We start from the raw sequence: 15,182 nt of genomic DNA on the forward strand, positions 1-15,182 counted from the left end.
TCTTATACCCCCACACACTTACGTACAACAGGTTTCTGTCCCACGGGCTGTGGCTGGGCAGAGAGCAGCTCCCACTGTCTTTTCCCAGGAAGCTCCTGGCACTGGTCATCTTGGGAGTTTTGTCCTTCTGAGTAAAACAGTTAGAGGATAACATAGTGAAACGTTGTTACGCCAAGCTAAGCAGTTTTCACAGGGTCATACTGACACACACACATACTTCCTCTAAGCAAACAAAGGTTATGCCAAATCCTACAGTGAGATTGTAAACACATAAATCTAGATGTGAGGATAAACTAAAATTTCTATAACACTAAAGCAGCCAATGAAATGTGATCGGAGTTATTCAGACAGATTAAACCACCACACACTGGTCACCTGAAATATTGCTGACACACAGCTTCTGTATGTCTGCAGTGAACACAACAAAATGTAAAGTACTGTTTGGTTTGGTGAGGATGAAACTTGTGCATAAAGGTGATCATACACAGACATATTCATTTGTGTTTCTGGTTTTACTATTAGAGAGTTAATTAAACGTAAGATATGACTTGGATGTTAATTACATTCAGCACGTTTGTATACATTTCGTTTACAGAGCGCTCTCCACACCTGTAAGCCGGTGTTTGCATTCCTGTGCTGTTTGTTGCAGAATGACAGTAAAGAAGTTTATTTAAGAGTCCTGTGTGTTCTGACCTCTTCTTTTATTTGGTTTTTATTTATATCTCATGTAATTTTATTTTACAGTTCCAATGTACAGCTGTGGTTGTTTTGCTAATATATATTGTAATATATCTATATCACTAAAGCACTTCTGGATGGATGCAAACTGCATTTCGTTGCCCTGTACCTGTGCATGTGCAATGACAATAAAGTTGAATTCTATTCTATTCTATTTTAAAGTGCTTTATAAATAAAGTTGATGATGACGATGATGAACAAACATCACTGCTATCTAACCAAGGTCTATACGGGCCTGAGTGAACAAAGCTATCATCACCACTGACACTGACTTTCATTCCTCAATCAATAAAAAGAATGAAAAGTTTCACAAACTCTGATCTGTCTTCTTGTTTCTGTCTCACAGGAGCAGACTGAGCTTTAGCAGCCAAGCAACTTTATCTTTGATTCTGAGTTAGAGTTAAAGAAGTTTTACTGCCAGATGTTATAAAATATTTTAGTTTTCTTACTTATTTATAAGCAGTGTTGGGACTAACGCGTTATTAAGTAACGCGTTACAGTAACTACATTATTATTGTGGTAACGAGCACGGTAACTAGTTATTATGCCAAAACTAGGAACGCGTTACTCGTTACTGGGATTTAGATAGGGTCGTTACTCGTTACTTCGTGTGGTGGCATCGCGGAGCTTCCACAGATTCAATAACATTAGCAAGTGGTGGAGGCCAGCAGGTGGATGAAGGAAAAGGGACGCAGAAGGAAAAGAGACCCGAGGCGGCCGCCGGTCCAAGTGTGAACTGAACTTCAGGTAAGAAGTTATGACCTGCAGTCTCTCTGGGTCAGATATGAACCAAGTTTAGGTGGAGTTTATTTTCGTTATGCTGATTTTTTCCGTACTGCGTGCTAGCTAGCATGACGGAGTTTCTATACAGCTGGGTGGTGCTATGAAGTTAATGATGTTGAACTTTATTTTGTTCATAAGTTATTAGAGTTGCCAACTGTCCCGTCTGGTATTCAGAGAAAATATTACGCGTTTCTTATTGAGGTGAAAAGGAACAGAGTTTGTCCCGGACTTCAGCTACAATGAAAAAGGCACAAAGCTGGAGTTATTCTGTGTTTACGCTGCACAGCTGCCTCTTCTTCTCTCATTCTCTCCCCCTCCCTCTCCCGTTTCTACTTCAATCATGAAACTGATCAATGATCAGCTGATCGGCTTTTCTCTCTTGTTTGTTTATCGCTCACTTTGCGCCGAAAGAGGAAACCAGCGGATGTTGCGCTAAACAACAGCAGCACGTTTAAGCTTGATCAGCTGTTGTTCGAATTTATTTAATATTAATTTCTAGTATCAGCTGATGTTTGCTGGAGCCACAGCTGCAAAAAAGCTGCTGGTCATGATATGGTTTGGTTATCTGGTGAGAGGGAAACATGAAGATGAAACCAGGAGATGTCCTTACTGAATCATCAGAGCTGAACAGATGATGGAGAAACAGGTTTACCTTTTAGGTGACATGAATGAGTTGAAGGGAAGTTATGAACTGTTTCTGAGAGACAAATAACACCAGGATCCTTTTTTAGGTAGCTGACAGCTGGTAACTGTGCAGGGGCGGATCTAGCAAAGTTTTGCCAGGGGGGCATGTAAGGCATTAACAGGGAGAGGGGGGCACAAAGAAACACTTTTCTTTCTTATTCTCATTTAAAATGTCTAGCTTTTAAAAAATAATTATCTGAATCTTACAACAAACGATTGATAGATTGATGCATATATACCATCAAAACAGTGTACATCACTGTCACAACAGTGTTTATTTTCATTCAAAGGCTTTATGATTTTTCCTATAATGGTGGGCCAGTCTCTAGTCAAAATGCCCAGGACGATTTTTTTGTCCCAGTCCAGCTCTGTATGCAGCTCATCTGCAGTCTGGTGTTACCTACATCTTCCTATTCAGAAGGCAGAATTTCCGAGTTCTGAGTACAATCGAAAGCACCACGACAGCAGTTTTTGTGTTGGATGTAAAAGGCGCACATGACGCTGTGACGTAGGCTAGAATCATGGCAGCAGTCAATGACGGTCCAGGCGTGGGATTTCTCTCGTGGAAATATGCACATTATCTTTTCCTTTCTATTTGTCGGTGGCACAGTGCACTTGTGGCAAGTAAGCAAGCTAGAAGACTGGCAAAGTTATGGAAGCAACACATTAACAAGAAAATTCTGAGTAAAACCAAAGTTACTTTCCCTAGTAACTAGTTACTTTGAAAGTAACGAGTAACTTGAAGTAACTGAGTTACTTTTGAGAGAAGTAACTAGTAATGTAACTAAGTTACTATTTTAAAGTAACTTACCCAACACTGTTTATAAGTCAGCATATAACTAAGAAAAAGCCTGATTTGTAAGCCTGACTTTAAACAAAGTTGAAGGAAGCACACATCGCTTATGAATAATGTGGCCACCACCTAAAACAAAGCTCCGCTGTTGGCTGTTTGCTCTTTGGCAGCCGTTCATCAGGTTTTCCATGAGAAGAGACATGCAGCAGCTGAGAGGTGGAGGTCTAATTTCCGTTAAAAAGTCGATTGCCCAGTCTCACATTCCTGTGGTTCTTCAAAGAAGTGGATTATTGCAACATATTTACAGCACAGACTGAAGACTTCTTATAAGCGTGAACACAGAGGACAAAAGAAAAACAACCAGGTGCCCAACTTGAAAATAATTTGCTGCTGCCCTTTTATTGTTGGACTTGTCAGCAGCTTTTGACACGGTCGACCATGACATCCTGTTATCACGGCTAGAATTTCATGCTGGCCTAAAAGGATCTGCCCTACAGTGGTTTTGTTCCTATTTGTCAGAAAGGTTTTTTTTTATGTCAATATGGGCCCCCACAACTCCAGAATAGCCCCTCTTAAATACGATGTACCTCAAGGCTCTATTTTGGGTCCTGCCCTGTTTGCACTCTATTTGTTGCCATTGGGCTCCATCTTCTCGTGGTACAGCATTTCATTTCATTGTTTTGCTGATGATTTGCAGATTTATCTACCTTTAAAAGCAGGGTCAGACCATCCGCAGCACTTATTACGCTGCCTTGATGATGTCAAACAGTGGTTGTCATTAAATTTTTTAAAGCTAAATGAAAATAAAACTGAGGTTGTCATTTTTGGCAACTTTAATCATATCGACAGCACTCTGGGCACCCTTTCCTCGTATTGTAAAACACATGTAAAAAACCTCGGTGTCTACATTGATGGTTCTTTTAAATTGAATAAGCAGGTGAGTGCAGCAGTTCAGTCCTGTTTTTTTCAGTTAAGACAGCTAGCCAAGGTAAAGCCATACCTAATGTCTTTTAGCGTGTTTTTTTCCCTTTTCCTTCAGATTGGACTACTGCAATTCATTGTATTATGGTCTAGATCAGGCCACCATCCATCGTCTTCAGATGGTTCAAAATGCTGCTGCTCGCCTGCTAACTGGTACCAAACGGAGAGAGCATATAACCCCAGTTTTAGCTTCTTTACACTGGCTTCCTGTCTCCTACAGGATCCAATTTAAACTTCTACTTTTTGTTTTTAAGTCACTTAACGCCCGAGCCCCTCCTTACCTGTCTGAGCTCCTCTCTGCCTATGCTCCAGGAAAAACCACGAGGTCTAGATCAAAACTAATGTTGTCCATCCCACGGACTAACCTCAAATCCCGTGGTGATAGATCCTTCTCTGTGGCAGGTCCCAGACTCTGGAATAGTCTCCCCTTAAATATTAGATCTGCACAAACACTTGAGCAATTTAAATCTTTACTAAAGACACATTTCTATGCCCTAGCTTTTAACACACTATGACCCAAGCATTTTGTTCTTATTTGAATTAGTTTAGTTATTGTTTTAATTCTTTTACTGTCCTATTACCGTATTGTTTTTTATTGTTATTATTGTATGACATTGTTGCTTTTTAATACCATTTTTATATTGTTAAGCACTTTGTGCAGCATCGGCTGTTTGAAATGTGCTATATAAATAAATTTGACCTTGACCTTGACCTTAAAGAACTGAGAGCTGCTGGGACTCACAGTCAGACGAGCTGGGGGAGAATTTATTGTATCTTGAACAAAAAGGGACACGTAGAAATGTTTAATTAATTTAGCACTGAGACACCCCTTACAAACACTAAACTCCTCAAATCAGCCATTCTTGAGTATTGGATGTTTAAAAGAAAAAAATTAATTTCTTAAAATTGTCTGATCATCAACAACAGGATTTGTATTATGTTTACAGGAAGTAGGAAATGAAAACCTTTGGATTGCGAGGAGGAGGATAGATATCACTGATGTGACTGAAGGCGAGTCTGTCTGCAGTGAGCTGCAGCCTGTTCTTAATAAATGTGTCCCACAGTCTCCTTGAAGAGTCAGGTTTACAGTGTGACAGAAGAAGGTTACTGACCTTGGTTTGTGGTGCAGCTCAGCAGTGAGATCAGAACTAAAGAGAAATTAAGCTCAGGTTAGTTCAGAGTAGAGCTGTATGTGGGAGTATTTCTAATCCAACTCCTGCAATATTTGTGTTCAATCCTGCCCACAGTTAAACTGTGTTTAACTAAAGTGCCAGATGTTTGCCGTGCTCTCGGATGCTCTAATCAGTGTTTATTTACAGCTGTCAGAAGAATGTATGACACCAACATGTGAGCACACCTCTCCTAACCCTGCCTTACAGACTGTAATGTCTGATAAAATATGTTTATATGCATTGAATGTGCAATTTCATTAGAATAAGAACAGAATAAATAAAAACAAATTCAACAAGAATCTCTGCTTTGAATTAAAAACAGATGCAAACCCTGAGACACAGTTCAAAGAAATACATTCAAACACACCGGTTCTTGGGACCAGTAAGAACATACATTTATTAAAATTATCTAAACATTTGACGGATATCGCAGATGTAATCACTTTGTAGAGAATCTCTAAATCTGAAAAATACGTTCCATGTAATGCGAGATTTTTCCATCAAGCAGTGGATGTTATCATGATTTCATAGAGTAAATATTAACTTCTTTCCTACGCAGAACCCTTCCTGCACTGCAACGGCACATCTGGACGCTTTAGCTGTTTTCTGCAGCATTCTTAACAGAAATAAAGGCAGAAATCTTCCTTTTATCTCATTTTTACTTTTACTGATGTATGTGATCCGAGGCCGTAAAATATGGAATAAAGTTAAGTAGAAAGGACAGGTGCAGAGTTGAGATGAGCTCTTCTATGAGGACGTTCAGGTAATGGCAAACTTTTACTGTTTTAAATTATACAATGAAGGAGGCGTACGGGGTCAAGGGCAGACTTCCAGGAATCTTACATGCTACACAACCTCCACAGCAGTTTCCTTGAGTCATATCGGGGTGTGCATGGGCCGCTTTCCTCTGAAGTCGAATACCAGTTTTGTTTGGGGTCTTTTCTGCATCCAGGAACAAGTTTCTGTTACTGCACCATCCTGCAAAAGTCTCACACCCTCCCTGTAGTCCTACATGCTGCTAGTGTCTGCATCATGTTGTTTGTATCTGTATTGTCTGTCCACTCTGTTAACACTAGAACCACCACTGGAACCTCAAAGCTTTAAGAAAAAACAACCCCCCCCCCCCCCCCCCCCCCCCCCCTCCCCAAAGATCTCACATTACATGACTTTTCCTAAGATGGGGTTAATCATCAAATACTGCATGTTTGAGTGAGTGGGATCAAACGGAAAAAAGCAAATCATTTCACCTCATAGAAATTCATATAGAGCCACTTCTGGTGCCAGGTTATTGTTTACACAGATTTTAACATGAAGGCTCGAGCAGAGCTGGTCAGAGTGGGGAGTGTGTGACCGACTGTCTGGAAACTGGGCAGGTTCCTGGCTGTGTGCAGGCAGGAGAGGACTCAAATGCAGACTCATGGAGGCGAAGACAACACAGCTTTATTTGCTGGCTGGTAAAACAATACAAACTACTCTGGGAAATAATATAAACTAGACACACAGAAAGGCACTCAGGGAAACACACAACCATGAGGGTACAGAAAAAAAAACACAGGACTAAAATCCACTAAGGGGGTACATGTAGATGAGTAGAAAGCTAAGAAGAAAGGAGATGTGCTGCCACCTCCTGGCTGCAGTTAAAGGGTGGAAATTTTCTCTTATTCTTATGAATTAATCAACATTAGTTATATTCTGCAAAAAAGTATTTTGACATGATTTTCCTTTCTACACTTAAACTTTCATTTGAGTTCTCCTAACTTTCCTATTTATCGTTTTTGAATACTCTTCTGTTGAAAATTGAGCAACATTTAACATTTTTCTCCAAGATATATGAACACAACAAAAAATTACATATGCAAATAACACATTTTATGATTTAGAAGCTAAGAGATAAAATACATATTGTAAAAGATGAATTCCATCCTGCTCTCTCTGAATGTGTCACTCCCAAAACAAAATTAAAATACTTTTTGGCTCCTTGTAAGATTGTAAGTTAGTTATAGCCAGTTTTTGCAGTGATCCTGATTAATCAGAGGATGATCCCTGCAGCTCCAGGCGCAGCTCGCACAGAGCAGACAGGTACTCTTCATTGTCCTTGTCACAGTTCAGAGCTTTCTCATAAAAAAAAGCAGCTCTCTTCCTGTCGCCCTCAGCTCTGGCCACCTGACCCAGCAGAGCGAGAGCTTCACCATCACCCCGATTCTTTGCCAGACGCCTGTCAGCGATCTGCTTCAGTTTCTGCAGGAAAAAATAGAGGAACAATGAAATATTAATTTATGTTCCAAAGAAGTAGATTCTGTTCATCTGGACGTAAAGTTTTTAGTGGGAGAAAACATTACATTATGCTTTAATTAAAAAAAGCGACATTTTGAAATTTGAACTCTGGAGGCTAAAGGATCCACCTCCCATCCTACATTTAAATAGTATAGGCACCACAGGTAAGCCCACAATCTGAGGTTGAATTGCTCTAATGGGGTGATATGGTACTATAAGGTCTTTAAGATAAGATGGGGCCTGATTACCAGCTTAAAATGTTTCTAAGAGTTTTCGGGGGACAACAGAAGGAGAAAAGCTATAGAGAGGTGTGTAAGACTGCAACTCTGGATAGTGACTTGGGGGGTTTTCATAAATTTGGCCAGACTTTTTGAAATGAAAGGAGTTCCATCCAAAGTGGGATGGATGCCACATCTCCTCACAAGACCTAGTGAAAGACAGTACCACTGACAGTCACCAGTAGTTTTCAAAACGTAAGTTGAAAACAGTCCTCAGGAGCACAAGTAGGTGGTATTGAACAAATCATTTACATCATGGGAGCTTTGATATGAGGTTTTGCTCAACCCCATAAGTTAGTAACAACACTCAATTTATATAACACGTAACCTTTGTTATGTCTCTAGTGCTCACCTTAGCACACTGTCTCCAATTATATTTTTTCAGTGGTATCAGCAGCCCCTGCAGAGAGAAAACAGCAGAAGACTATCAGGAAGATAAATCCATCCATACTAAGGTCATGTGGTGGATGTGAGCGGTGAAATGTTTCACATTACTGCCCCGACACCTCCACCCTCCAAACAAGGCCTGTTAGTTTTTCTTCTTTCATTTGTTCTTCTTGGGTTGAAACGTGGGACATTAAGAGGCAGCTGCATGTCTAACACTGTACATGCAGCTGCCTCACCTTGGTGTAATTTGCCCTCTGATGGATCAGCTGCCTGTCACCTTCATTTTTTCTTCAGATAGGACCAATCAGAGTCTGGCACCTAGAAACTTACCTTGGTATAGTGAGCGATGGCTTGAGCCTCATTTTTTTTGTGATAATGAAGAAAGTCACCGCAGCGCTGATGGATAGTCTGACAATCCTTTTCCTCCTCCACCTCTGATAACGTCTCCAAGCACTTCTGGAAAGCCTCCTCAGCCCTGAGAAACAAAGAGATGATGAGGAATCTACAGCCAGAGGAAAGAAAGAAGGAAACCCTGCAGCTTTGTTTAGACAAGTACCTGCTCATATCCCCTGCCTCTGCACACAGCAGTGCCAGTTCAGCCCACGCCAGGACAAAAGGTCTCTTCCTCTTCACAGATTCTTCAAGGTGACTGATACAAATACGCCTCCACTTACGCACCTCTTCTGTGGAGCATTAAAGGGTGATTTGAGTGGTGTTTATTTAAGGACAACATGCAGTATATTTCTGTGTACCTCTGTTGCTGAAGCGCCTGCGACGCTCCTCAGCAGTCATTTTCTGCTTGTAGCACAGAGCCAGCTGGTAGTTGAAGGAAGATAATTGATCGCCCCTTTTCAGTCCTCGCTCAAACACAACAATAGCCTCATCCAGTCGATTCTGGAACACATTAAAAAACACTTATCAGATACAAATATTCAGATCTATAAGCTTATTGTCTTATCTATAAGCTTCATAAGGTTTTGGCCTCCAACTTGCACTGGAGCGGTTTGCAGGCAAGTGTGAAGTGGCAGCAATTAGAATCTGCACCTCTAAATGAGAGGCCGTGGTCCTCAGCCAGAAAAGGGTGGAGTGCCCACTCTGATTCAGGGACAAATTACGGTAAGCCCCAAGTGGAGGAATTGAAGTGTCTCAGGGTCTTGTTCACGAGTGAGGGGAGATTGGCAGATGGATTGGTCCTGCAGCTGCTGTGATGCAGATGCTGCCCCGGTCAGATGTGGTGAAGAGAGAGCATAAAAGCGAAGCTCTTTATTTACCAGTTGATCTACGTCTCTACCCTCACCTATGGTCGCAAACTTTGACTAGTGACCAAATCTGATTGCAGATACAAGGAGCAGAAATTAGGTTTGTCCAAAGGGTGGCTGGCCTCTCACTTTAAGATAGGGTGAGGAGTTTGGCCGACCAAAAGGGGCTCAGAGTAGAGCCGCTGCTCCTCCACATTGAAATAAGTGGAAGAAGATGAATGGATGGATGGATATTCATAAATTTGAAATGTAATCAGTGTGTCTGTACTTACAATGGGAAATTTATGCAACTTCCTGTAAAACATTAATACAAATTTGCAGCAGTGGACGCCACAGTTGACTGTCTACCTCAGGTTTAATGGCTGGTTGTTCTCGTCCCTGAATCAGTACAGTATCAGGATTAAGGAGAGCAAAAACACCCAAGCTGTTCAGGATTACAAAATAGGAAAGGAAATGAAGGCCTAAAGCAAGCCAGCATCCCCAGAGATCACAGAGTTGTTCTAAAAATTCCCAGGAGCCAAAAATGAACACCAAACGTTTGGAGTCATATGAGGACAGGTTTTATAACCTTTAAATAAAGTGTCTTTATTGACCTGGTTGCTGTTGATGATGCTCTATTAAGGCTTGTATGGTTGAGGATGCCTTAAAGTGGATGGTGAATGTGCTTTCATTTATAGACAGAAGCTAATGGCATGAATGGTGGGCCCAGGAAGATTTCCAGACTAGAATCTTGGACTTCGATCATCTGGTACCTTTACCCTCGGGTCAAGCAGAGTTGGAGTCTGTTGGCGTTCTCTTCTCCCTCACTGTCACCAAGTTGTTAACATTGAATTCATTTCTAAGTATAACACTGCAGGTGCCTTGACATACTGTAAATAATGTTAGAATAGTTTCTATGAAGAAAACGTTTTTAAAAAACTGAGGATGAGTCTCTACAGACAGATTTCCTAACTTTTGTTTGGTCTGCTGTTACTAAGCCAAAGACCCAGTGAGCAGAAGTAAGAATTTATAAGACCAAAGTTGCAGACTTACCTGATCACGTAAGTATTTTCCTGAGTGGCGGATGATATGAGGGTTATCAGGATCATTTTCTAGTGCTTTCTTCACCAGACTCTCAGCCTCTTCGTATTTCTTATAGGCTGCCAGCTTTGCGCCCAGCGTGCACTGCAGAGCAGCGTTATTTGGGTTGATCTCCAATGCAAAGCGAAGCTGTTTGATGGCCTGGGATTCCTCATCTTCCTGTAAGTTTTCTAAAACCCACTGCAGATGAGAAACTGGTTAGTCCACAGTTTCTTTTGCTTGAATAAATATTAGTCATTGAAACTTCTAAAAAATATACTGACGCTGAAGTAACTGAGGCCACTGAAGGAGCCCTAAAGTTTACTCTCATCATTTGGTGCTGTCTCGATTTTAGGAAGTCCTCTTATAGCTCATCACCTACTGTCATTAAAGCTGCTGATTGACTTGACCATAAACTGTGTTTTGAATCTCATGCTGATGCCACTACTAAAAAAGTTCAACAAAGACTGTTCTTTTTAAGTTAAATGAGATCTTTTAATGTCTCATCTCAGATGTTTCTTTGTTTTATAGAAGTTTTATCGAATCTGTGATGTCTTTTTGTATCGCTGCCTGGTTTGGTAACCTGACGGTGAGGAATAAGAACTGGTTGGGACTTATGACATAAGACTTATGTTTTGCATCTGTATTACAATCATCTTTATTGCATAATGTTTTATTATATTATACTTGATGGCTTGGGCCCCAGGAAGATTAGCAACCACTATTGTTCAAGTTGATGGGGTTCCTTATGAATAAATAAAAAATTCTTATCATAAAACCAACCTGTTCTCCGCAAAAGAGGACAACGGCGTAGCAGGTGTTCCACTCAACATCATGAGTCTGTACCTCAAGTGCTTTACGAAAACAGTCGATGGCTTTTGATATAGAAGACCTCGACACCTTGAAATAGGCCCAGCCTTGTTCCCCATACACCTCTGGGAGGAGACTTCCTGATGAACCAGTGGGATACTTCACCTGCAGAGGGAGAAGGAAGCGTCAGAGGTTCAACAGCAGTGATCATCATGTTTGATCTGATTGGTTTACATACCAGTATGTCCTCGACTCTCTGACAGTAGCTTTGTGACTGTGCAAAGTCTCCATCGTGATATTTCAGCCAGGCCATGTCTCCATACGTCACAATCAGCCGCTTCTCACTCTCATCACCGTAACTCTCCCTGATAGTCTCCTCTGATTGGTTTAAAAGTGACAGCGCTTCCTCTCGTTGATCCTGAAGATACCTGAGGACCAACAGGTCATCAACAGCTGTTCCACATCTGGTGTTTACAACACCTGACAAGAAACTGACTTGAGACTAACACTTGTTGATGATTCATTAAGGTTTTTATCTGAGGTTCGTGACTCCAGGGTTAGATAATTACTGCATTTCCACCAGAAAAACAAGAGTCAAAACAAGCTTCAGGAAACAGATTTATATCAAGATTCTTAAAGAATCAGAAACTTTAGTCCAATACTCCAATAATGTTTCTCTTTCTATCATGTGTATCTATTAAGGTTGAAATAATGAAGTAAACGTAAAGCAAGCTGACGTTTTTCTTCTAGCTGTAGCTTTGCTAAGCTGCATAAATCTGGTGATTGTTTATTTATATTGTTAACTTATGAAGTGAGTTGAACGTGAGCCAGCCATATCTAGTCCAGACAAAATGTTGTTACATGAAATAAAATAAAATTCATCTGTATTAGCAGCAGGAGCACTGCTGATAGGTAACATTAGCAGAAGAAACACAGCTCAGGGTTGGATCTGATCCTGAAAACAAAACAATCTCTCTATCATTCAAATATAGATCCTGCTGATGCTGACCACTGTTTCCTTTGACAGTCAAATTTCTCTTTGGTCAGACGGACTTCAGTGAGAAAAACTGTCTTTCTTCTGGCTAATGTTAGTTCTGCTCTTCTCTTCTGTAGCAGAGTCACAGAAATAAAAATGTTGAGATTTGAATGAGCCGAATAAATCCACTTTAGCTTTTCCTTCATCAGACAGCTACAGAAACTGTACCTGAAATAAGCCAAGAGGCTGTAGAAGCAACCTGCTCCTTTATACGGACTCTGATGAAACTCTATGTCAATCTCTGTTCGGGTGATCAGTTTTTTCGGGGATACGTCCAGCTTCAGATCCCAGGTGAAGTGACACTGCAACTGTTGCAGCCTGCTGAGCAGAGCGCTGCTATCTTCACTGTAAGAGAGTCACAAAGAAAACGCTGTGAGGACCATCAGAGGGAGAGCATCAAACCAGGACTGGCTGAACCGAGGCTCACTCAGTGCTCTGACACACTACAACCAGCACATGATCAAACATCCTCACTCAGAAACTCTCACGCCAGCTCACCCACACTTCCCAGCTCCTCTCCTTGATAAAGATTCAGTTTGTGTGATCAACCAATGAAATCAGTGATGTGAAGTAGACCTGTGGTTTGAATCTCACACTGAGGAACCAAAAGAAACCTTAGATGTGGAGTGAGACACAAACACGGGGGGACAGCTAATGTTGTGATACAACGTTTAATTCATTTGATCACATGCCAGTGTTAAAATGTCTAGTTATTGATGTAAGATGTGTCATGTTTCAGCTGTGTTCAGGCAGGAGAGGACCCAAACACAAACTCACGGGGACACGGGAAATAAACTCAAAAGCACCGCTTTATTTCAGACTCGAGGAAAGGATACAAAACTAAACTTCACAGTGAGGCACACAAGTAACACACAACATGAGGGACGACACGACACTGACTCAGAGAAACACAGGGCTTAAATACACTGTGAAGTAACGAGGGGAATGAGACAGAAGGAGGGCACAGCTGGGAGAAATCAGAACTGACGAGACAAGGAAGCAAAGCAGGATGCACGCACATGAGACAGACCTTCAAAGTAAAACAGGAAGTACAACACTGAGACGTGAACTTGACACCGTGGAGACAGAGCAACTAAGAAACACAGAGATATAAACCATGAGGCAGAGCACTCTAAGGACCAAAATACACAGACGGAAATACTAGGCATGGAGCACAAGAAAACTAAATTTAAGGGAGTAACTAAAGACCAACAATGAGGACATAACTTACAACACAAAGTGACAAAAAACACAGGAAACTCAAAACACTTCATCAAAAAAACCCAGGACCCTGACAAGATGCATCAGTTGCCCGTGTTTTTTTAGTTACCAGTGTTCATGATGTGGAATTAATATTGTTGAAGAGTTAAGCACTGAAGTAGGCAAGCAGGGACACGGACTCGAACATGCATGCAAGGTAGTTGTGAGCAATCAGGGCTAAATTGTGTGGATTTTGATACCCAAGTGGGAGGTTATTAATTTTATTTTGTTTCTTATTTGACTGATAGAATATTTGATTACTAAAATAATCGATACCTGCAGCACAGATTATTATTATTACATAACAGGTTTATAATTTTATAACCTCCACTTTTTCCTCTTCCTCTGATTCACAGACTCCTGGACTGTGTTACTTTGTATCCCTCTGTGTGCACCTGAGCGCCAGGTAAACTAAACTACTGCTGGATTTAAAGTCCATCAGGTGGACAATTTGTGATAAATGACCGATTATTTATCAAAGGTTTGGCAGACTGACCTCATGTTGGAGCAAACAGAGACCTCCTCCTCAGACTCAGCAAAGTGATGACTGAACACAAAGAGTGCGTGGACCGATCTGTGAAGCTGTCACCTCAGTTACACAAACCACACACCCCTTCTCCTGCTGCCTTCAGGGCCCCGCTGAAAACAAGTAAAAGTGAGAATCCATCTGCTCGTGTCTCTCCTCTCCTCTCCTCTCCTCTCCTCTCCTCTCCTCTCCTCTCCTCTCCTCTCCTCTCCTCTCGTGAATGTAATAGCCATAAATATAAAGGATGTTAGGAGACGGGAGTCACACATTTGAGACAGGAGGAAAGCGTACCGACGAGAAGGCTGGGCTTTCTGTTTTACATGACCTCAGGAGTTGTTTATGAAGGCACCACGAGGGAACGTTAGGTTTCGTTTCTGCATCTCAGCTGAAAGCGTCACCAAAGATCACTGATCAGCCATTGATCTGTAAATAAGCGATTTATCTGTATTTTTTCTGAGGAAGAGAGGGGCTGTTTCTTGTAGCATGACGTGAGTCCACAATAGCTTCGCAGCAACTTTCTAGTTTCTGAAAACCACCACAAATAATACAGATACCATCGGAGGTGGCAAAAGTACAGACAATCTGTAGTCCAGTAGTAAAAATACTCAAGTAAAAGCTGAAGTACAGATTCAACTTCTTTGCTCAAGTAAAAAAATAAGTTTTTTTAAAAGGTAGAAAAAGAGGGCCAGGAGTTCCAAAATGAATGAATAAAATATGATAATAATTAACTGAAACTGGAATTAATAAATAAATAGATAAACAATTAAATGTCTATTTATTTTATTGAAAACATGCAATAAAGTATTTATTTCCAGTTTTAATAAATTACATCGACATTTAATTATTTTTTCTTCTCATTTTTTCCACAAGTGGTCCTTTTGCTATACTGGTCCACTTGATTGTCATAGTTTATTCAAGCTTTATTATTTATTCTTATTTTAAGTTATTACAATCAGAACGGACAGGACTCGAGGACAGGAAAGAGAAATAAGAAGAAAAGAGAAGTTGGGAGTAAAGTAAACAGAAGGAGAGAGAAAGAACAAGAGGGGAGAAGAGGGATAGAGAGAAAATCACTAAAAATCTGCTTCGCCAACTGCTGAAAAACAAACAAGCAAAATGAAAAGAGCACAGTAGGAAAACTA

General features: G+C 40.8%; 2 protein-coding genes across 4 annotated transcripts in view; one reads left to right on the plus strand and one right to left on the minus strand.

The window, feature by feature from the left end:
* Positions 1–15,182, plus strand: part of LOC309694982 (coxsackievirus and adenovirus receptor-like) — a 55,846-nt gene that overhangs the window by 25,795 nt on the left and 14,869 nt on the right. The gene's annotated exons all lie outside the window — the stretch shown is intronic.
* Positions 6,575–14,138, minus strand: LOC309693889 (interferon-induced protein with tetratricopeptide repeats 1-like). 2 transcript variants are annotated; one of them, XM_082513510.1, is made up of 10 exons: positions 14,011–14,138; positions 12,423–12,599; positions 11,457–11,646; positions 11,192–11,383; positions 10,382–10,609; positions 8,843–8,984; positions 8,647–8,770; positions 8,421–8,565; positions 8,056–8,103; positions 6,575–7,389 (listed from the first exon to the last, which is right to left on the minus strand). In XM_082513510.1, exons 1-10 carry the CDS (start codon positions 14,013–14,015, stop codon positions 7,177–7,179), a joined length of 1,464 nt encoding a protein of 487 aa, XP_082369636.1. In that variant the 5' UTR covers positions 14,016–14,138; the 3' UTR covers positions 6,575–7,176. The 2 variants fall into 2 exon arrangements, with proteins under 2 accessions (XP_082369636.1, XP_082369635.1); XM_082513509.1 differs by having other exon boundaries at positions 8,647–8,773.

The sequence above is a fragment of the Aulonocara stuartgranti genome (genome assembly GCF_965226115.1).
Source record: "Aulonocara stuartgranti genome assembly, chromosome: 3".
In the NCBI taxonomy this organism is placed as follows: Eukaryota; Metazoa; Chordata; class Actinopteri; order Cichliformes; family Cichlidae; genus Aulonocara; species Aulonocara stuartgranti.